Here is a 22,592-nt window from a genome sequence, read left to right on the forward strand (position 1 = left end):
GAATAGACTGTTAGAATTTGTATTATGGCAAGAAAAAAGCAGCTAAGTAAAGAAAAACGAGTGGCCATCATTATTTTAAGAAATGAAGGTCAGTCAGTCCAAGAAATTGGAAAAACTTTGAAAGTGTCCCCAAGTGCAGTGGCAAAAACCATCAAGCGCTACAAAGAAACTGGCTCATATGACAACCGCCCCAGGAAAGGAAGACCAAGAGTCTTCGCAGGTTAACAGCAGCTCAGAATAGAGACCAGGTCAATGCCACACAGGGTTCTAGCAGCAGACACATCTCTACAACAACTGTTAAGAGGAGACTTTGTGCAGCAGCCTTCATGGTAAAATAGCTGCTAGGAAACCACTGCTAAGGACAGGCAACAAGCAGAAGAGACTTGTTTGGGCTAAAGAACACAAGGAATGGACATTAGACCAGTGGAAATCTGTGCTTTGGTCTGATGAGTCCAAATTTGAGATCTTTGGTTCCAACCACCGTGTCTTTGTGCGGCGCAGAAAAGGTGAACGGATGGACTCTACATGCCTGGTTCCCACCGTGAAGCATGGAGGAGGAGGTGTGATGGTGTGGGGGGGCTTTACTGGTGACACTGTTAGTAGAAAGACACAGAAGTGACACCTTATTAATATATGTGGTAATAAAATAATATCTATTCTATATTCCCTTCGATATAAGTAAAAGGGTCACCAACAGTGCCACGAATCTAGTGGAAACCCACTAGAAAAGCAAAAAAAGCTCTAAACCCGAAAATAAAACCAATGAGAAAGTGACAGGGGATGAAGTATAAAAGTCAATTTTTATTGGATAGCAGTAGTGACAACAATATTAAAAAATATATTAAAAATATATAAAACGATATAATCCAAAAAGATAGTACATATGTGCACAATTCAAGCTGCACATGACAAGGTAGGCCGAATCATAATAAAATATCAAAGAGTAGAAATGGCAGTCTGTGGCATATGCACACAAAAAATGAAAAACAGGTGTATACTAAACAGCCTATACAATATAATATAAGCACAGGAAAAATCCTCAAATAACGTGTGAAACAATGGTAGAAATTTATCAATAATAAAGTGCTAAGTGCAGTAAACAAATTACCACCTAAGGGGCTTGATGTGCAATATGCTGAAGAAAAACAATCCAGTGCAAAGTGCTATGTGCCAATGCTATAGGGATGCCAGTTACTCACAATGAATGAAGGGAATATTCCCAGGCCACCAGCAGCGAGATAATGTGCACCCCGACGCGCGTTTCAGACACGCAGTCCTTCGTCAGGGGGACGAAGGACTGCGTGTCTGAAACGCGCGTCGGGGTGCACATTATCTCGCTGCTGGTGGCCTGGGAATATTCCCTTCATTCATTGTGAGTAACTGGCATCCCTATAGCATTGGCACATAGCACTTTGCACTGGATTGTTTTTCTTCAGCATATTGCACATCAAGCCCCTTAGGTGGTAATTTGTTTACTGCACTTAGCACTTTATTATTGATAAATTTCTACCATTGTTTCACACGTTATTTGAGGATTTTTCCTGTGCTTATATTATATTGTATAGGCTGTTTAATATACACCTGTTTTTCATTTTTTGTGTGCATATGCCACAGACTGCCATTTCTACTCTTTGATATTTTATTATGATTCGGCCTACCTTGTCATGTGCAGCTTGAATTGTGCACATATGTACTATCTTTTTGGATTATATCGTTTTATATATTTTTAATATATTTTTTAATATTGTTGTCACTACTGCTATCCAATAAAAATTGACTTTTATACTTCATCCCCTGTCACTTTCTCATTGGTTTTATTTTCGGGTTTAGAGCTTTTTTTGGTGACACTGTTGGGGATTTATTCAAAATTGAAGGCATACTGAACCAGCATGGCTACCACAGCATCTTGCAGCGGCATGCTATTCCATCCGGTTTGCGTTTAGTTGGACCATCATTTATTTTTCAACAGGACAATGACCTCAAACACACCTCCAGGCTGTGTAAGGGCTATTTGACCAAGAAGGAGAGTGATGGGGGGCTACGCCAGATGACCTGGCCTCCACAGTCACCAGACCTGAACCCAATCGAGATGGTTTGGGGTGAGCTGGACCGCAGAGCGAAGGCAAAAGGGCCAACAAGTGCTAAGCATCTCTGGGAACTCCTTCAAGATTGTTGGAAGAACATTCCCGGTGACTACCTCTTGAAGCTCATCAAGAGAATGCCAAGAGTGTGCAAAGCAGTCATCAAAGCAAAAGGTGGCTACTTTGAAGAACCTGGAATATAAGACATAATTTCAGTTGTTTCACACTTTTTTGTTAAGTATATAATTCCACATGTGTTAATTCATAGTTTTGATGCCTTCAGTGTGAATGTACAATGTTCATAGGCCTGAAAATACGGAAAAATCTTTAAATGAGAAGGTGTGTCCAAACTTTTGGTCTGTACTGTACATATTCATGAATGTTTCGTTTTAAAATGATGTGTAAATTACTTAAAGAATTTTTCTATGTAAATGCTCATGCTAAAATCGCATTGCAGTCTGATGTAAATCGGATGCTAGGTGTGAAAAATCGGATTGTGCTCGCACAAAAAACGCATGACACTCGCATGACAATTGCATCGCACTCGTCCGACTCTCCTACATCAAAATTGGACCGATTTTTAAATGGCTAGTGTGTCTCCAGCCTAACACTCGGAGACTGTGGCGTTGCTTGGTGCTGGGGTCTGGGTGCTCGCTGAGTAGTGGGTGCAGTACAGTGGCTCAGCAGAGGCGACTACACACTACATCCAGACCGCTGACATGGTGGAGATGCAGCAGGTGAACAATGTACAATACTTTGCAGCTTCTGAATTCTCCATTGCTTCGACCACTGAAGATGGAGTGACAGACATTGTGGCTCTGGTGGGCCGATGCTTTCATTGCTCCCTGTGAATGGTCCCCAGTGTACTCGCCCAGGGCTGGGAATAGTTTGCCACCTAGAAATAGAAGTGGTCACGGCCTCACTGTTGCACCTTTCCTTTACTGACTGCAGGTTTGTAAATCGATTTTCGGGATTTTGCATCGCTCCCTCATTCTCTCCACAGGACTGTATCGTGCAGACGGTTATTTCTTGCCTCCTTACGCTTGTTTTCCAGTATATCCCACCATGTGTCGGCCTCGCTAAGCTGACAAGTCAGTGGCATGAGCACACGCTGTCCGCCGAGTCCTCATCTGATACCAGAGGGCAGGGTGACCCGCTCTCAGTGCCAACAGAATTAAAGGCAACCGGACATAAAATTCACGTCAGCCGGGGCTCAAGTCTCATCAACCCTCGCCCGCTCCTCAGTCCGGTGCCCGGCAATGCTGCCACAAAGTATTCACACCCCCATGTCGTATCGGGAAATACAGGGGCCTGAGAATTTCCGGGGGTCGTCCCCCGACTGCATCTGAATTGAGATTTCAACCTGAAACTGGGGTAGAAAACACTGGGGGGCACGGGAAATGGAGAGAACCCAAAAATGTACAGGTGTGAATACATTTGGGGTCTGGTCTGAGATGTGAATACATTTGGGGTCTGGTCTGAGGTGTGACTACATTTGGGGTCTGAGGTGTGAATACATTTGGGGTCTGGTCTGAGGTGGGAATACATTTGGGGTCTGGTCTGAGGTGGGAATACATTTGGGGTCTGCTCTGAGGTGTGAATACATTTGGGGTCTGGTCTGAGGTGTGAATATATTTGGGGTCTGAGGTGTGAATACATTTGGGGTCTGGTCTGAGGTGTGACTACATTTGGGGTCTGAGGTGTGACTACATTTGGGGTCTGAGGTGTGACTACATTTGGGGTCTGAGGTGTGAATACATTTGGGGTCTGGTCTGAGGTGTGAATATATTTGGGGTCTGGTCTGAGGTGTGAATACATTTGGGGTCTAGTCTGAGGTGTGAATATATTTGGGGTCTGGTCTGAGGTGTGAATATATTTGGGGTCTGAGATGTGAATACATTTGGGGTCTGGTCTGAGGTGTGAATACATTTGGGGTCTGGTCTGAGGTGTGAATATATTTGGGGTCTGGTCTGAGGTGTGAATACATTTGGGGTCTGGTCTGAGATGTGAATACATTTGGGGTCTGGTCTGAGGTGTGAATACATTTGGGGTCTGAGGTGTGACTACATTTGGGGTCTGAGGTGTGAATACATTTGGGGTCTGAGGTGTGAATACATTTGGGGTCTGGTCTGAGGTGGGAATACATTTGGGGTCTGGTCTGAGGTGGGAATACATTTGGGGTCTGGTCTGAGGTGTGAATATATTTGGGGTCTGAGATGTGAATACATTTGGGGTCTGGTCTGAGGTGTGAATATATTTGGGGTCTGAGATGTGAATACATTTGGGGTCTGCTCTGAGGTGTGAATACATTTGGGGTCTAGTCTGAGGTGTGAATATATTTGGGGTCTGGTCTGAGGTGTGAATATATTTGGGGTCTGAGATGTGAATACATTTGGGGTCTGGTCTGAGGTGTGAATATATTTGGGGTCTGGTCTGAGGTGTGAATATATTTGGGGTCTGAGATGTGAATACATTTGGGGTCTGGTCTGAGGTGTGAATACATTTGGGGTCTGGTCTGAGGTGTGAATATATTTGGGGTCTGGTCTGAGGTGTGAATACATTTGGGGTCTGGTCTGAGGTCTGGATTCATTTCAGGGCCTGTAGTATTAATAAGGCTCACATTGTGGTCTGGATTCATTTTGGGGTTTGGTCTGGAGTCTCAATTTAGGGGTCTGAATTCATTTTAGGGTATGGTCTGGTGTTTGGAGGTCGGTGGTCTCAATTTTGGGGTCCAGAGTACTAATTTAGAAGTCTGGATTAATTTTGCAGACTGGTCTGCTCTAAAAAAATCAATTTAGGGGTCAGAACTTATTTTATGGAATGGTCTGGTATCTGGTCCTATTCTGGGGTCTCAATTTAGGTGTCTGAATTTATTTTGGCGATTGCACTAAAGTTCAAATATATTTTAGGGTCTGTTCTGAGATAATTTGGGGGACTGCGATAGACCAGGAGGAGACATTTCTCACGACTCCTCTCAGGATGTATACATCATGTATACAGGGTGAGATTGTGGACGGGGAGAGGTGTTGGGGGGTCGGCAGGCTGCACTTTTGGACCAGGACCCATGAGCCTTGGTCCAAGCCTCTGACAGTCGGTACAACCCATAGAAATACAACAAAATCTCTAGAACCGGATAAATTGCCCAAAACACACACAAGAGCAGATGGAGATGAGAGTCAAAGCTTTTCCAACCGCGTTTCTCCTACCTGCACGATATCCAGCACCATGCCCGCCATCACCATGCCCAGCCCCGCCAGCAGGTATGGGAATAACACCTGCAGGGCGATGGAGATAGAAGACTCATCTCCCGGCCTGGGCATAGGAGCCTTCTTCTCTGGTGGTGGGCGCTTTTCTGGAATGAGTGGCACCTCTTCTTCCACGATCTCCCTGTGGACACCTCGGTTCTCATTCTGTTTGCTTTTGTTCTTTGCTCTGTGTTTGGAGCGCTCTCCATTCCTGGCACGACCCTCCTTCCTCCTCTGTCGGGTCTCCTCACCCTTCATGATGACCGGTCACTCTGCAGAGATAGTAGTGATTATTTACTTTGTTGATTAAAAAATAAATCAATTAAATGAACTTTGACAATTTTTTTTTTTTTGAATTGCAGTACCGGTTATGACCACTGGGTGATGGTGCAAATTAATGTCATTATGATTGGGCAGTAACTTATATATAGAATTATTTAAGTATTTGGGAAGATATCAGGGGGTGACTGGATATAAAAAGCTGGTGCTTCACCCTTCTTGCCAACCAGTGAAGGGTGAAAGCATTTAGAGGGTGAACATGAAAACCCAGTAGACCCAACCAGCACCCGTCCCAGTCCTCTGCGGACACCAGCAGCCCCCACACCAGTGCCCCAGATCAAGTCAGTATCCAGTTCCAAAGTGGCTTCCAATGACCTCAGATGATATAAATAATCTGCACCTGTCTGAAAGCCGGCACCCTGTAGTGTCCTCCGACCGGCCCGGACCCTTCCACATGGAAAAACCTGCAGGGACTGGGGCACAATGACGACCGGCCCGGACCCCTCCACATGGAAAAACCTGCAGGGACTGGGGCACAATGATGACCGGCCCGGACCCCTCCACATGGAAAAACCTGCAGGGACTGGGGCACAATGACGACCGGCCCCATACAGATCGGAAGGAATATTACATGTGCATCTGCCATGATTGCATACACTCTACATGTATGGATTTACGAGCTCTACACCTGTAAGATCTCAGCTTGCTGTCAGGGAATGAAAACATTCTTGTTTACAAACATTAGAACCTTCTCCCAGATTAGGGTGTTAATCAGTGTAATGAGGCAAACAGTCTGATGTCTCCTGCACCGACACATTGTAACAAACCTTCAGGACAGAGGTTTGTGCTCACAGAGCATTGTAAAGACTGGATACAACTGTAACAAAGCTTCAGCTGTGGAAGTATCAGGTCCTGCTCCTATCGATTGGCTGAATCTATTAACGATTTATGTGTTGGAATCACAATATACAAACCCGATATTTGGCTACAAATCAGGGGCAGAAATCCCTCCATTTTCATCTGTGGATCCGCTCCAGGATCGGCCTCCTCCTGTGGGGTAAATCCACCAGTGTTTCTAGGTGGAAAGTGTCTGCCGCATGTGAAATGGGGAGCAGAAATCTCATTCTGGGAAATTTCATGGGATTTCTGCCAGGAACCCAGTGTGAATTTAGGCTTCAACATGTGAACACAAATGACAGCAAGCAGAGATCCTGAAAAGTGATGACGAGAATACACAGATTAGGAGGTGCGGACGATATTGGGGTGCGGCTGTGGACACGGGCAGCTCCTCTCCCCCAGGCTGTGGACACGGGCAGCTCCTCTCCCCCAGGCTGTGGGCACAGAGGCAGCTCCTCTCCCCCAGGCTGTGGACACGGGCAGCTCCTCTCCCCCAGGCTGTGGACACAGAGGCAGCTCCTCTCCCCAGGCTGTGGGCACAGGGGCAGCTCCTCTCCCCCAGGCTGTGGACACGGGCAGCTCCTCTCCCCCAGGCTGTGGACACAGGCAGCTCCTCTCCCCCAGGCTGTGGACACAGGCAGCTCCTCTCCCCCAGGCTGTGGGCACAGGGGCAGCTCCTCTCCCCCAGGCTGTGGGCACAGGGGCAGCTCCTCTCCCCCAGGCTGTGGACACAGGCAGCTCCTCTCCCCCAGGCTGTGGACACGGGCAGCTCCTCTCCCCCAGGCTGTGGGCACAGAGGCAGCTCCTCTCCCCCAGGCTGTGGACACGGGCAGCTCCTCTCCCCCAGGCTGTGGGCACAGAGGCAGCTCCTCTCCCCCAGGCTGTGGACACAGGCAGCTCCTCTCCCCCAGGCTGTGGACACGGGCAGCTCCTCTCCCCCAGGCTGTGGACACGGGCAGCTCCTCTCCCCCAGGCTGTGGGCACAGAGGCAGCTCCTCTCCCCCAGGCTGTGGACACGGGCAGCTCCTCTCCCCCAGGCTGTGGGCACAGGGGCAGCTCCTCTCCCCCAGGCTGTGGGCACAGGGGCAGCTCCTCTCCCCAGGCTGTGGGCACAGGGGCAGCTCCTCTCTGCCAGGCTGTGGGCACAGGGGCAGCTCCTCTCCCCCAGGCTGTGGGCACAGGAGCAGCTCCTCTCCCCCAGGCTGTGGGCACAGAGGCAGCTCCTCTCCCCAGGCTGTGGGCACAGGGGCAGCTCCTCTCCGCCAGGCTGTGGGCACAGGGGCAGCTCCTCTCCCCCAGGCTGTGGACACAGGCAGCTCCTCTCCCCCAGGCTGTGGACACAGGCAGCTCCTCTCCCCCAGGCTGTGGGCACAGGGGCAGCTCCTCTCCCCCAGGCTGTGGGCACAGGGGCAGCTCCTCTCCCCCAGGCTGTGGACACAGGCAGCTCCTCTCCCCCAGGCTGTGGACACGGGCAGCTCCTCTCCCCCAGGCTGTGGACACGGGCAGCTCCTCTCCCCCAGGCTGTGGGCACAGAGGCAGCTCCTCTCCCCCAGGCTGTGGACACGGGCAGCTCCTCTCCCCCAGGCTGTGGGCACAGAGGCAGCTCCTCTCCCCCAGGCTGTGGACACAGGCAGCTCCTCTCCCCCAGGCTGTGGACACGGGCAGCTCCTCTCCCCCAGGCTGTGGACACGGGCAGCTCCTCTCCCCCAGGCTGTGGGCACAGAGGCAGCTCCTCTCCCCCAGGCTGTGGACACGGGCAGCTCCTCTCCCCCAGGCTGTGGGCACAGAGGCAGCTCCTCTCCCCCAGGCTGTGGACACAGGCAGCTCCTCTCCCCCAGGCTGTGGACACGGGCAGCTCCTCTCCCCCAGGCTGTGGACACGGGCAGCTCCTCTCCCCCAGGCTGTGGGCACAGAGGCAGCTCCTCTCCCCCAGGCTGTGGACACGGGCAGCTCCTCTCCCCCAGGCTGTGGGCACAGGGGCAGCTCCTCTCCCCCAGGCTGTGGGCACAGGGGCAGCTCCTCTCCCCAGGCTGTGGGCACAGGGGCAGCTCCTCTCTGCCAGGCTGTGGGCACAGGGGCAGCTCCTCTCCCCCAGGCTGTGGGCACAGGAGCAGCTCCTCTCCCCCAGGCTGTGGGCACAGAGGCAGCTCCTCTCCCCAGGCTGTGGGCACAGGGGCAGCTCCTCTCCGCCAGGCTGTGGGCACAGGGGCAGCTCCTCTCCCCCAGGCTGTGGGCACAGGGGCAGTTCCTCTCCCCCAGGCTGTGGGCACAGAGGCAGCTCCTCTCCCCCAGGCTGTGGGCACAGAGGCAGCTCCTCTCCCCCAGGCTGTGGGCACAGAGGCAGCTCCTCTCCCCCAGGCTGTGGGCACAGGGGCAGCTCCTCTCCCCAGGCTGTGGGCACAGAGGCAGCTCCTATCCCCCAGGCTGTGGGCACAGGGGCAGCTCCTCTCCCCCAGGCTGTGGGCACAGAGGCAGCTCCTCTCCCCCAGGCTGTGGGCACAGAGGCAGCTCCTCTCCCCCAGGCTGTGGGCACAGAGGCAGCTCCTCTCCCCCAGGCTGTGGGCACAGGGGCAGCTCCTCTCCCCAGGCTGTGGGCACAGAGGCAGCTCCTATCCCCCAGGCTGTGGGCACAGGGGCAGCTCCTCTCCCCCAGGCTGTGGACACAGGCAGCTCCTCTCCCCCAGGCTGTGGGCACAAAGGCAGCTCCTCTCCCCCAGGCTGTGGACACGGGCAGCTCCTCTCCCCCAGGCTGTGGGCACAGAGGCAGCTCCTATCCCCCAGGCTGTGGGCACAGAGGCAGCTCCTCTCCCCCAGGCTGTGGGCACAGGGGCAGCTCCTCTCCCCCAGGCTGTGGGCACAGGGGCAGCTCCTCTCCCCAGGCTGTGGGCACAGGGGCAGCTCCTCTCTGCCAGGCTGTGGGCACAGGGGCAGCTCCTCTCCCCCAGGCTGTGGGCACAGGGGCAGCTCCTCTCCCCCAGGCTGTGGGCACAGAGGCAGCTCCTCTCCCCAGGCTGTGGGCACAGGGGCAGCTCCTCTCCGCCAGGCTGTGGGCACAGGGGCAGCTCCTCTCCCCCAGGCTGTGGGCACAGGGGCAGTTCCTCTCCCCCAGGCTGTGGGCACAGAGGCAGCTCCTCTCCCCCAGGCTGTGGGCACAGAGGCAGCTCCTCTCCCCCAGGCTGTGGGCACAGAGGCAGCTCCTCTCCCCCAGGCTGTGGGCACAGGGGCAGCTCCTCTCCCCAGGCTGTGGGCACAGAGGCAGCTCCTCTCCCCCAGGCTGTGGGCACAGGGGCAGCTCCTCTCCCCAGGCTGTGGGCACAGAGGCAGCTCCTATCCCCCAGGCTGTGGGCACAGGGGCAGCTCCTCTCCCCCAGGCTGTGGGCACAGAGGCAGCTCCTCTCCCCCAGGCTGTGGGCACAGAGGCAGCTCCTCTCCCCCAGGCTGTGGGCACAGGGGCAGCTCCTCTCCCCAGGCTGTGGGCACAGAGGCAGCTCCTATCCCCCAGGCTGTGGGCACAGGGGCAGCTCCTATCCCCCAGGCTGTGGGCACAGGGCCAGCTCCTCTCCCCAGGCTGTGGGCACAGGGGCAGCTCCTCTCCCCAGGCTGTGGGCACAGAGGCAGCTCCTCTCCCCAGGCTGTGGGCACAGGGGCAGCTCCTCTCCCCAGGCTGTGGGCACAGGGGCAGCTCCTCTCCCCAGGCTGTGGGCACAGAGGCAGCTCCTATCCCCCAGGCTGTGGGCACAGGGGCAGCTCCTCTCCCCCAGGCTGTGGGCACAGAGGCAGCTCCTCTCCCCCAGGCTGTGGGCACAGAGGCAGCTCCTCTCCCCCAGGCTGTGGGCACAGGGGCAGCTCCTCTCCCCAGGCTGTGGGCACAGAGGCAGCTCCTATCCCCCAGGCTGTGGGCACAGGGGCAGCTCCTATCCCCCAGGCTGTGGGCACAGGGCCAGCTCCTCTCCCCCAGGCTGTGGGCACAGAGGCAGCTCCTCTCCCCAGGCTGTGGGCACAGGGGCAGCTCCTATCCCCCAGGCTGTGGGCACAGAGGCAGATTCCTATGCCCCAGGCTGTGGGCACAGAGGCAGCTCCTCTCCCCCAGGCTGTGGGCACAGAGGCAGCTCCTCTCCCCCAGGCTGTGGGCACAGAGGCAGCTCCTCTCCCCCAGGCTGTGGGCACAGGGGCAGCTCCTCTCCCCAGGCTGTGGGCACAGAGGCAGCTCCTCTCCGCCAGGCTGTGGGCACAGGGGCAGCTCCTCTCCCCAGGCTGTGGGCACAGGGGCAGCTCCTCTCCCCCAGGCTGTGGGCACAGGGGCAGCTCCTCTCCCCAGGCTGTGGGCACAGGGGCAGCTCCTCTCCCCCAGGCTGTGGGCACAGGGGCAGCTCCTCTCCCCAGGCTGTGGGCACAGGGGCAGCTCCTCTCCGCCAGGCTGTGGGCACAGGGGCAGCTCCTCTCCGCCAGGCTGTGGGCACAGGGGCAGCTCCTCTCCCCAGGCTGTGGGCACAGGGGCAGCTCCTCCATCCAATGCGCCCTCTGCTGTGGCTGCACAGGAGGGTACTGGGGGATCTTGGGGGGCACAGGTTTAATGTGATTGTCATGAGCAGAACACCAGGACCCGGTCAGGTCCACCTCGTCTTCCATGTGCCCGGGGACCGTGGATGTGGCTCATTGGGCACCGCAGTGATCTGAGAAGCTGCCCACGTGGCGTGGGGTGTGCCGTGGGTGGGCTGCGCGTTATTCCCCCATAATTACCTTCCTCCTCGGCGGGAGGCGGCGCCGGGCACCATCCGGGGGCACTGGGCAGAGTCCGGGGAGCAGCGGGGACCACAGCGCCCACATAACCGGGAGGAGGATCCCGGAGGAGGAGGACGGGATCCTGCTCCATCTGCGCACATGATGGGGAGCGCGACCCTCAGGACCCTGCACGGAGCGGAGCTGTGACGGTGATGTCCGGGGTCACAGCTCGGTACAACGCCGCCCTCAGCGGATATAACGGCCCCGCGCTTCTGGGAGGGATTTCTACAAGATTTGCCGGGGTCAGTTGGACTATTTGCCCCTTCATCCAGAAGATCATTTGTAGGATCAGACCCTGATGTTGGGGGGTCCGGGTTCACAATCTCCAGTCTAGGAGGGGCTGGGGTCCGGGCTCTGTGCGGCCCCTCATGTTCCCCCATGTCAGTATGGAGCTTGTGCGCTGGGCACGGTCATAGGGGGCAGAGAGGGTCCGGGCACGGTCATGGGGGTAGAGGGTCTGTGCGCTGGGCACAGTCATGGGGGGCAGAGAGGGTCTGGGCACAGTCATGGGGGGCAGAGAGGGTCTGGGCACAGTCATGGGGGGCAGAGAGGGTCTGGGCACAGTCATGGGGGGTAGAGGGTCTGTGCACTGGGCACAGTCATGGGGGGCAGAGAGGGTCTGGGCACAATCATGGGGGTAGAGGGTCTGCGCACAGTCGGAGGGCAGAGAGGGTCTGGGCACAGTCATGGGGGCAGAGAGGGTCTGTGCATCGGGCACAGTCATGGGGATTAGAGGGTCTGTGCACAATCATGGGGATTAGAGGGTCTGTGCACTACGCGCAGTCATGGGGCAGAGAGGTCTGTGCCCACGATCAGGAACTGCTGCGTATTTATACAGTGTCTAACCAGCAGCGTCCAGCTGTTACAGCAAATTGGATGGGATTTCTGGAAATCCCATGTCCACTATGAGTCCACAGATGCCCGCCGATCACTGACACGGTTCAGTGAACACAGAGGATTTACCTGCATTCAATACAAAGCAGCGCTTTACACGCAGCAAACATACATTGTGCTAGTCCGGATCGTGGCCACATGGGTCTCCCCCAAACTGTTCCCACAATCTGGAGCTACAATTGTCTACAATGTCTTGTGCTGAAGCATTAACATTTCCCATCACTGGAGCTGAGGGTCCGAGGCCGCCCCTGATAACAGCCCCTAGCATTATCCTCCTCCACCATCTGTACAGGGGGCACAATGCAGTCAGGGGGTAACGTCCTCCTGGAACCACCAAACCCAGACTCCTCCATCAGACGCAGATAGAGAAGTGTGATCCGTCACTGCACAGAACACGTCTCCTCCAGAGTCCAGTGGTGGCGGCTTTACACCACTCCATCCGACGCTCGGCATTGTGCTTGGTGATGTATGGCTGCATGCAGCACCTCAGCCATGAAGCTCCCGGCGGGGGCGCAGTGTTAGTGCTGATCCTGGAGGAGGTCTGGACTCAGTTATGGGGTCAGCAGAGCGGTGGTGACTTTTCTGCCCTCTGCTCCTCAGCACTCGGCCCCTTGCTCTGTAATCTTACGGGGTCTCCACTTTGTGGCTGAGCTGCTGCGGTTTCTTCCACTTCTCAGAAATGTCCCTCACAGGTGATGGGGAAGATTCAGAAGGTAGAAATGTCATGGACGGACTTGTTACCCCGGTGGATCCTTTTACAGGACCGCACCGAAATCAGGGAGCACCGCCCCACTGGACGATCTGTTACATAGTGGTAAGGCAAACGGCATGGTGGGAGGTTATACATCGGGGGTGATGGGCCACGGGGTCCATACAATAGTACCAGCGATACAGACGATATAACGGCAGCCGCGGGGTCCGTACAATAGTACCAGAGATACAGACCATATAACGGCAGCCACGGGGTCCATACAATAGTACCAGAGATATAGACCATATAACGGCAGCCGCGGGGTCCGTACAATAGTACCAGAGATATAGACCATATAACGGCAGCCGCGGGGTCCGTACAATAGTACCAGCCATACAGACCATATAACGGCAGCCGCGGGGTCCGTACAATAGTACCAGGGATACAGACCATATAACGGCAGCCGCGGGGTCCGTACAATAGTACCAGAGATATAGACCACATAACGGCAGCCGCGGGGTCCGTACAATAGTACCAGGGATATAGACCACATAACGGCAGCCGCGGGGTCCGTACAATAGTACCAGAGATATAGACCATATAACGGCAGCCGCGGGGTCCATACAATAGTACCAGCCATACAGACCATATAACGGCAGCCGCGGAGTCCGTACAATAGTACCAGCGATACAGACGATATAACGGCAGCCGCGGGGTCCGTACAATAGTACCAGCGATATGGACCATATAACGGCAGCCGCGGGGTCCGTACAATAGTACCAGGGATACAGACCATATAACGGCAGCCGCGGGGTCCGTACAATAGTACCAGAGATACAGACCATATAACGGCAGCCGCGGGGTCCATACAATAGTACCAGGGATACAGACCATATAACGGCAGCCGCGGGGTCCGTACAATAGTACCAGAGATATAGACCATATAACGGCAGCCGCGGGGTCCGTACAATAGTACCAGAGATACAGACCATATAACGGCAGCCGCGGGGTCCATACAATAGTACCAGGGATACAGACCATATAACGGCAGCCGCGGGGTCCGTACAATAGTACCAGAGATATAGACCATATAACGGCAGCCGCGGGGTCCGTACAATAGTACCAGCGATATGGACCATATAACGGCAGCCGCGGAGTCCGTACAATAGTACCAGCGATACAGACGATATAACGGCAGCCGCGGGGTCCGTACAATAGTACCAGCGATATGGACCATATAACGGCAGCCGCGGGGTCCGTACAATAGTACCAGGGATACAGACCATATAACGGCAGCCGCGGGGTCCGTACAATAGTACCAGCGATACAGACCATATAACGGCAGCCGCGGGGTCCATACAATAGTACCAGGGATACAGACCATATAACGGCATCCGCGGGGTCCGTACAATAGTACCAGAGATACAGACCATATAACGGCAGCCACGGGGTCCATACAATAGTACCAGGGATACAGACCATATAACGGCATCCGCGGGGTCCGTACAATAGTACCAGAGATACAGACCATATAACGGCAGCCACGGGGTCCATACAATAGTACCAGGGATACAGACCATATAACGGCATCCGCGGGGTCCGTACAATAGTACCAGAGATATAGACCATATAACGGCAGCCGCGGGGTCCGTACAATAGTACCAGAGATACAGACCATATAACGGCAGCCGCGGGGTCCGTACAATAGTACCAGAGATACAGACCATATAACGGCAGCCGCGGGGTCCGTACAATAGTACCAGAGATATAGACCATATAACGGCAGCCGCGGGGTCCGTACAATAGTACCAGAGATACAGACCATATAACGGCAGCCGCGGGGTCCGTACAATAGTACCAGAGATATAGACCATATAACGGCAGCCGCGGAGTCCGTACAATAGTACCAGAGATACAGACCATATAACGGCAGCCGCAGGGTCCGTACAATAGTACCAGCGATATGGACCATATAACGGCAGCCGCGGGGTCCGTACAATAGTACCAGAGATATAGACCATATAACGGCAGCCGCGGGGTCCGTACAATAGTACCAGAGATATAGACCATATAACGGCAGCCGCGGGGTCCGTACAATAGTACCAGAGATATAGACCATATAACGGCAGCCGCGGGGTCCGTACAATAGTACCAGAGATACAGACCATATAACGGCAGCCGCAGGGTCCGTACAATAGTACCAGAGATATAGACCATATAACGGCAGCCGCGGGGTCCGTACAATAGTACCAGAGATACAGACCATATAACGGCAGCCGCGGGGTCCGTACAATAGTACCAGAGATATAGACCATATAACGGCAGCCGCGGAGTCCGTACAATAGTACCAGAGATACAGATCATATAACGGCAGCCGCGGGGTCCGTACAATAGTACCAGAGATATAGACCATATAACGGCAGCCGCAGGGTCCGTACAATAGTACCAGAGATACAGACCATATAACGCAGGCCGCGGGGTCCGTACAATAGTACCAGAGATATAGACCATATAACGGCAGCCGCAGGGTCCGTACAATAGTACCAGAGATACAGACCATATAACGGCAGCCGCGGGGTCCGTACAATAGTACCAGAGATACAGACCATATAACGCAGGCCGCGGGGTCCGTACAATAGTACCAGCTATACAGACCATATAACGGCAGCCGCAGGGTCCGTACAATAGTACCAGAGATATAGACCATATAACGGCAGCCGCGGGGTCCATACAATAGTACCAGAGATATAGACCATATAACGGCAGCCGCAGGGTCCGTACAATAGTACCAGAGATATAGACCATATAACGGCAGCCGCGGGGTCCATACAATAGTACCAGCCATACAGACCATATAACGGCAGCCGCAGGGTCCGTACAATAGTACCAGAGATACAGACCATATAACGGCAGCCGCGGGGTCCATACAATAGTACCAGAGATATAGACCATATAACGGCAGCCGCAGGGTCCGTACAATAGTACCAGAGATACAGACCATATAACGCAGGCCGCGGGGTCCGTACAATAGTACCAGCCATACAGACCATATAACGGCAGCCGCAGGGTCCGTACAATAGTACCAGAGATATAGACCATATAACGGCAGCCGCGGGGTCCGTACAATAGTACCAGAGATATAGACCATATAACGGCAGCCGCGGGGTCCGTACAATAGTACCAGAGATACAGACCATATAACGGCAGCCGCGGGGTCCGTACAATAGTACCAGAGATATAGACCATATAACGGCAGCCGCGGAGTCCGTACAATAGTACCAGAGATACAGACCATATAACGGCAGCCGCGGGGTCCATACAATAGTACCAGAGATATAGACCATATAACGGCAGCCGCGGGGTCCGTACAATAGTACCAGAGATATAGACCATATAACGGCAGCCGCGGGGTCCGTACAATAGTACCAGAGATACAGACCATATAACGGCAGCCGCGGGGTCCGTACAATAGTACCAGAGATATAGACCATATAACGGCAGCCGCGGGGTCCGTACAATAGTACCAGCGATATGGACCATATAACGGCAGCCGCAGGGTCCGTACAATAGTACCAGAGATATAGACCATATAACGGCAGCCGCGGGGTCCGTACAATAGTACCAGAGATATAGACCATATAACGGCAGCCGCGGGGTCCGTACAGTAGTACCAGAGATATAGACCATATAACGGCAGCCGCAGGGTCCGTACAATAGTACCAGAGATACAGACCATATAACGCAGGCCGCGGGGTCCGTACAATAGTACCAGCCATACAGACCATATAACGGCAGCCGCAGGGTCCGTACAATAGTACCAGAGATATAGACCATATAACGGCAGCCGCGGGGTCCGTACAATAGTACCAGAGATATAGACCATATAACGGCAGCCGCGGGGTCCGTACAATAGTACCAGAGATACAGACCATATAACAGCAGCCGCGGGGTCCGTACAATAGTACCAGAGATATAGACCATATAACGGCAGCCGCAGGGTCCGTACAATAGTACCAGAGATATAGACCATATAACGGCAGCCGCGGGGTCCGTACAATAGTACCAGAGATATAGACCATATAACGGCAGCCGCGGGGTCCGTACAATAGTACCAGAGATACAGACCATATAACGGCAGCCGCGGGGTCCGTACAATAGTACCAGAGATATAGACCATATAACGGCAGCCACGGGGTCCGTACAATAGTACCAGAGATACAGACCATATAACGGCAGCCGCGGGGTCCGTACAATAGTACCAGAGATATAGACCATATAACGGCAGCCGCGGGGTCCGTACAATAGTACCAGCCATACAGACCATATAACGGCAGCCGCGGGGTCCGTACAATAGTACCAGAGATACAGACCATATAACAGCAGCCGCGGGGTCCGTACAATAGTACCAGAGATACAGACCATATAAGGGCAGGCCGCGGGGTCCGTACAATAGTACCAGAGATACAGACCATATAACGGCAGCCGTGGGGTCCATACAATAGTACCAGAGATATAGACCATATAACGCAGGCCGCGGGGTCCGTACAATAGTACCAGCCATACAGACCATATAACGGCAGCTGCAGGGTCCGTACAATAGTACCAGAGATATAGACCATATAACGGCAGCCGCGGGGTCCGTACAATAGTACCAGCGATATGGACCATATAACGGCAGCCGCGGGGTCCGTACAATAGTACCAGAGATATAGACCATATAACGGCAGCCGCGGGGTCCATACAATAGTACCAGAGATATAGACCATATAACGCAGGCCGCGGGGTCCGTACAATAGTACCAGCCATACAGACCATATAACGGCAGCCGCAGGGTCCGTACAATAGTACCAGAGATATAGACCATATAACGGCAGCCGCGGGGTCCGTACAATAGTACCAGGGATACAGACCATATAACGGCAGCCGCGGGGTCTGTACAATAGTACCAGAGATATAGACCATATAGCGGCAGCCGCGGGGTCCGTACAATAGTACCAGAGATATAGACCATATAACGGCAGCCGCGGGGTCCGTACAATAGTACCAGAGATACAGACCATATAACGGCAGCCGCGGGGTCCGTACAATAGTACCAGAGATATAGACCATATAACGGCAGCCGCGGGGTCCATACAATAGTACCAGCCATACAGACCATATAACGGCAGCCGCGGGGTCCGTACAATAGTACCAGGGATACAGACCATATAACGGCAGCCGCGGGGTCAGTACAATAGTACCAGAGATATAGACCATATAACGGCAGCCGCGGGGTCCGTACAATAGTACCAGAGATATAGACCATATAACGGCAGCCGCGGGGTCAGTACAATAGTACCAGAGATACAGACCATATAACGGCAGCCGCGGGGTCAGTACAATAGTACCAGGGATATAGACCATATAACGGCAGCCGCGGGGTCCGTACAATAGTACCAGCCATACAGACCATATAACGGCAGCCGCGGGGTCCGTACAATAGTACCAGGGATACAGACCATATAACGGCAGCCGCGGGGTCCGTACAATAGTACCAGAGATACAGACCATATAACGGCAGCCGCGGGGTCCGTACAATAGTACCAGCCATACAGACCATATAACGGCAGCCGCGGGGTCCGTACAATAGTACCAGGGATACAGACCATATAACGGCAGCCGCGGGGTCAGTACAATAGTACCAGGGATATAGACCATATAACGGCAGCCGCGGGGTCCGTACAATAGTACCAGCCATACAGACCATATAACGGCAGCCGCGGGGTCCGTACAATAGTACCAGGGATACAGACCATATAACGGCAGCCGCGGGGTCCGTACAATAGTACCAGGGATACAGACCATATAACGGCAGCCGCGGGGTCAGTACAATAGTACCAGGGATATAGACCATATAACGGCAGCCGCGGGGTCCGTACAATAGTACCAGGGATACAGACCATATAACGGCAGCCGCGGGGTCAGTACAATAGTACCAGCCATACAGACCATATAACGGCAGCCGCGGGGTCCATACAATAGTACCAGAGATATAGACCATATAACGGCAGCCGCGGGGTCCGTACAATAGTACCAGAGATACAGACCATATAACGGCAGCCGCGGGGTCCGTACAATAGTACCAGAGATATAGACCATATAACGGCAGCCGCGGGGTCCGTACAATAGTACCAGGGATATAGACCATATAACGGCAGCCGCGGGGTCCGTACAATAGTACCAGAGATATAGACCATATAACGGCAGCCGCGGGGTCTGTACAATAGTACCAGGGATATAGACCATATAACGGCAGCCGCGGGGTCCGTACAATAGTACCAGAGATACAGACCATATAACGGCAGCCGCGGGGTCCGTACAATAGTACCAGGGATATAGACCATATAACAGCAGCCGCGGGGTCCGTACAATAGTACCAGAGATATAGACCATATAACGGCAGCCGCGGGGTCTGTACAATAGTACCAGGGATATAGACCATATAACGGCAGCCGCGGGGTCCGTACAATAGTACCAGAGATACAGACCATATAACGGCAGCCGCGGGGTCCGTACAATAGTACCAGGGATACAGACCATATAACGGCAGCCGCGGGGTCCGTACAATAGTACCAGCCATACAGACCATATAACGGCAGCCGCGGGGTCCGTACAATAGTACCAGGGATACAGACCATATAACGGCAGGCGCGGGGTCCGTACAATAGTACCAGAGATATAGACCATATAACGGCAGGCGCGGGGTCCGTACAATAGTACCAGAGATATAGACCATATAACGGCAGGCGCGGGGTCCGTACAATAGTACCAGAGATATAGACCATATAACGGCAGCCGCGGGGTCCGTACAATAGTACCAGAGATATAGACCATATAACGGCAGCCGCGGGGTCCGTACAATAGTACCAGAGATATAGACCATATAACGGCAGCCGCGGGGTCCGTACAATAGTACCAGAGATACAGACCATATAACGGCAGCCGCGGGGTCCGTACAATAGTACCAGAGATATAGACCATATAACGGCAGCCGCGGGGTCCGTACAATAGTACCAGAGATATAGACCATATAACGGCAGCCGCGGGGTCCGTACAATAGTACCAGCGATACAGACCATATAACGGCAGCCGCGGGGTCCGTACAATAGTACCAGAGATATAGACCATATAACGGCAGCCGCGGGGTCCGTACAATAGTACCAGCCATACAGACCATATAACGGCAGCCGCGGGGTCCGTACAATAGTACCAGAGATAGACCATATAACGGCAGCCGCGGGGTCCGTACAATAGTACCAGAGATATAGACCATATAACGGCAGCCGCGGGGTCCGTACAATAGTACCAGAGATATAGACCATATAACGGCAGCCGCGGGGTCCATACAATAGTACCAGAGATATAGACCATATAACGGCAGCCGCGGGGTCCGTACAATAATACCAGAGATATAGACCTCATAACGGCAGCCGCGGGGTCCGTACAATAGTACCAGAGATACAGATCATATAACGGCAGCCGCGGGGTCCGTACAATAGTACCAGAGATATAGACCATATAACGGCAGGCGCGGGGTCCGTACAATAGTACCAGAGATATAGACCATATAACGGCAGCCGCGGGGTCCGTACAATAGTACCAGAGATATAGACCATATAACGGCAGCCGCGGGGTCCGTACAATAGTACCAGAGATACAGACCATATAACGGCAGCCGCGGGGTCCGTACAATAGTACCAGAGATACAGACCATATAACGGCAGCCGCGGGGTCCGTACAATAGTACCAGAGATATAGACCATATAATGGCAGCCGCGGGGTCCGTACAATAGTACCAGAGATACAGACCATATAACGGCAGCCGCGGGGTCCGTACAATAGTACCAGCCATACAGACCATATAACGGCAGCCGCGGGGTCCGTACAATAGTACCAGGGATACAGACCATATAACGGCAGCCGCGGGGTCAGTACAATAGTACCAGGGATATAGACCATATAACGGCAGCCGCGGGGTCCGTACAATAGTACCAGCCATACAGACCATATAACGGCAGCCGCGGGGTCCGTACAATAGTACCAGGGATACAGACCATATAACGGCAGCCGCGGGGTCCGTACAATAGTACCAGGGATACAGACCATATAACGGCAGCCGCGGGGTCAGTACAATAGTACCAGGGATATAGACCATATAACGGCAGCCGCGGGGTCCGTACAATAGTACCAGGGATACAGACCATATAACGGCAGCCGCGGGGTCAGTACAATAGTACCAGAGATATAGACCATATAACGGCAGCCGCGGGGTCCGTACAATAGTACCAGGGATATAGACCATATAACGGCAGCCGCGGGGTCCGTACAATAGTACCAGAGATATAGACCATATAACGGCAGCCGCGGGGTCTGTACAATAGTACCAGGGATATAGACCATATAACGGCAGCCGCGGGGTCCGTACAATAGTACCAGAGATACAGACCATATAACGGCAGCCGCGGGGTCCGTACAATAGTACCAGGGATATAGACCATATAACAGCAGCCGCGGGGTCCGTACAATAGTACCAGAGATATAGACCATATAACGGCAGCCGCGGGGTCTGTACAATAGTACCAGGGATATAGACCATATAACGGCAGCCGCGGGGTCCGTACAATAGTACCAGAGATACAGACCATATAACGGCAGCCGCGGGGTCCGTACAATAGTACCAGGGATACAGACCATATAACGGCAGCCGCGGGGTCCGTACAATAGTACCAGCCATACAGACCATATAACGGCAGCCGCGGGGTCCGTACAATAGTACCAGGGATACAGACCATATAACGGCAGCCGCGGGGTCCGTACAATAGTACCAGAGATATAGACCATATAACGGCAGGCGCGGGGTCCGTACAATAGTACCAGAGATATAGACCATATAACGGCAGGCGCGGGGTCCGTACAATAGTACCAGAGATATAGACCATATAACGGCAGCCGCGGGGTCCGTACAATAGTACCAGAGATATAGACCATATAACGGCAGCCGCGGGGTCCGTACAATAGTACCAGAGATATAGACCATATAACGGCAGCCGCGGGGTCCGTACAATAGTACCAGAGATACAGACCATATAACGGCAGCCGCGGGGTCCGTACAATAGTACCAGAGATATAGACCATATAACGGCAGCCGCGGGGTCCGTACAATAGTACCAGAGATATAGACCATATAACGGCAGCCGCGGGGTCCGTACAATAGTACCAGAGATATAGACCATATAACGGCAGCCGCGGGGTCCGTACAATAGTACCAGCGATACAGACCATATAACGGCAGCCGCGGGGTCCGTACAATAGTACCAGAGATATAGACCATATAACGGCAGCCGCGGGGTCCGTACAATAGTACCAGCCATACAGACCATATAACGGCAGCCGCGGGGTCCGTACAATAGTACCAGAGATAGACCATATAACGGCAGCCGCGGGGTCCGTACAATAGTACCAGAGATATAGACCATATAACGGCAGCCGCGGGGTCCGTACAATAGTACCAGAGATATAGACCATATAACGGCAGCCGCGGGGTCCATACAATAGTACCAGAGATATAGACCATATAACGGCAGCCGCGGGGTCCGTACAATAATACCAGAGATATAGACCTCATAACGGCAGCCGCGGGGTCCGTACAATAGTACCAGAGATACAGATCATATAACGGCAGCC

At 53.9% G+C, this 22,592-nt stretch overlaps 1 protein-coding gene across 6 annotated transcripts in view; it reads right to left on the reverse strand.

The window, feature by feature from the left end:
- The window catches only part of SLC41A3 (solute carrier family 41 member 3), a 60,231-nt gene that overhangs the window by 7,883 nt on the left and 29,756 nt on the right, over positions 1 to 22,592 (reverse strand). For 3 of the 6 annotated variants that reach the window (XM_069736271.1, XM_069736275.1, XM_069736272.1), the window contains exon 2: positions 5,288 to 5,598. In XM_069736271.1, the coding sequence (XP_069592372.1) occupies positions 5,288 to 5,584 (297 nt within the window). In that variant the 5' untranslated portion in view covers positions 5,585 to 5,598. Of the gene's footprint in view, positions 1 to 5,287; positions 5,599 to 6,579; positions 6,817 to 11,242; positions 11,473 to 22,592 lie in introns of those variants that run through there. The other 3 variants (XM_069736274.1, XM_069736270.1, XM_069736273.1) reach the window with 3 other exon arrangements.

The sequence above is a fragment of the Ranitomeya imitator genome, chromosome 8 (assembly GCF_032444005.1).
Source record: "Ranitomeya imitator isolate aRanImi1 chromosome 8, aRanImi1.pri, whole genome shotgun sequence".
Taxonomy (NCBI): Eukaryota; Metazoa; Chordata; class Amphibia; order Anura; family Dendrobatidae; genus Ranitomeya; species Ranitomeya imitator.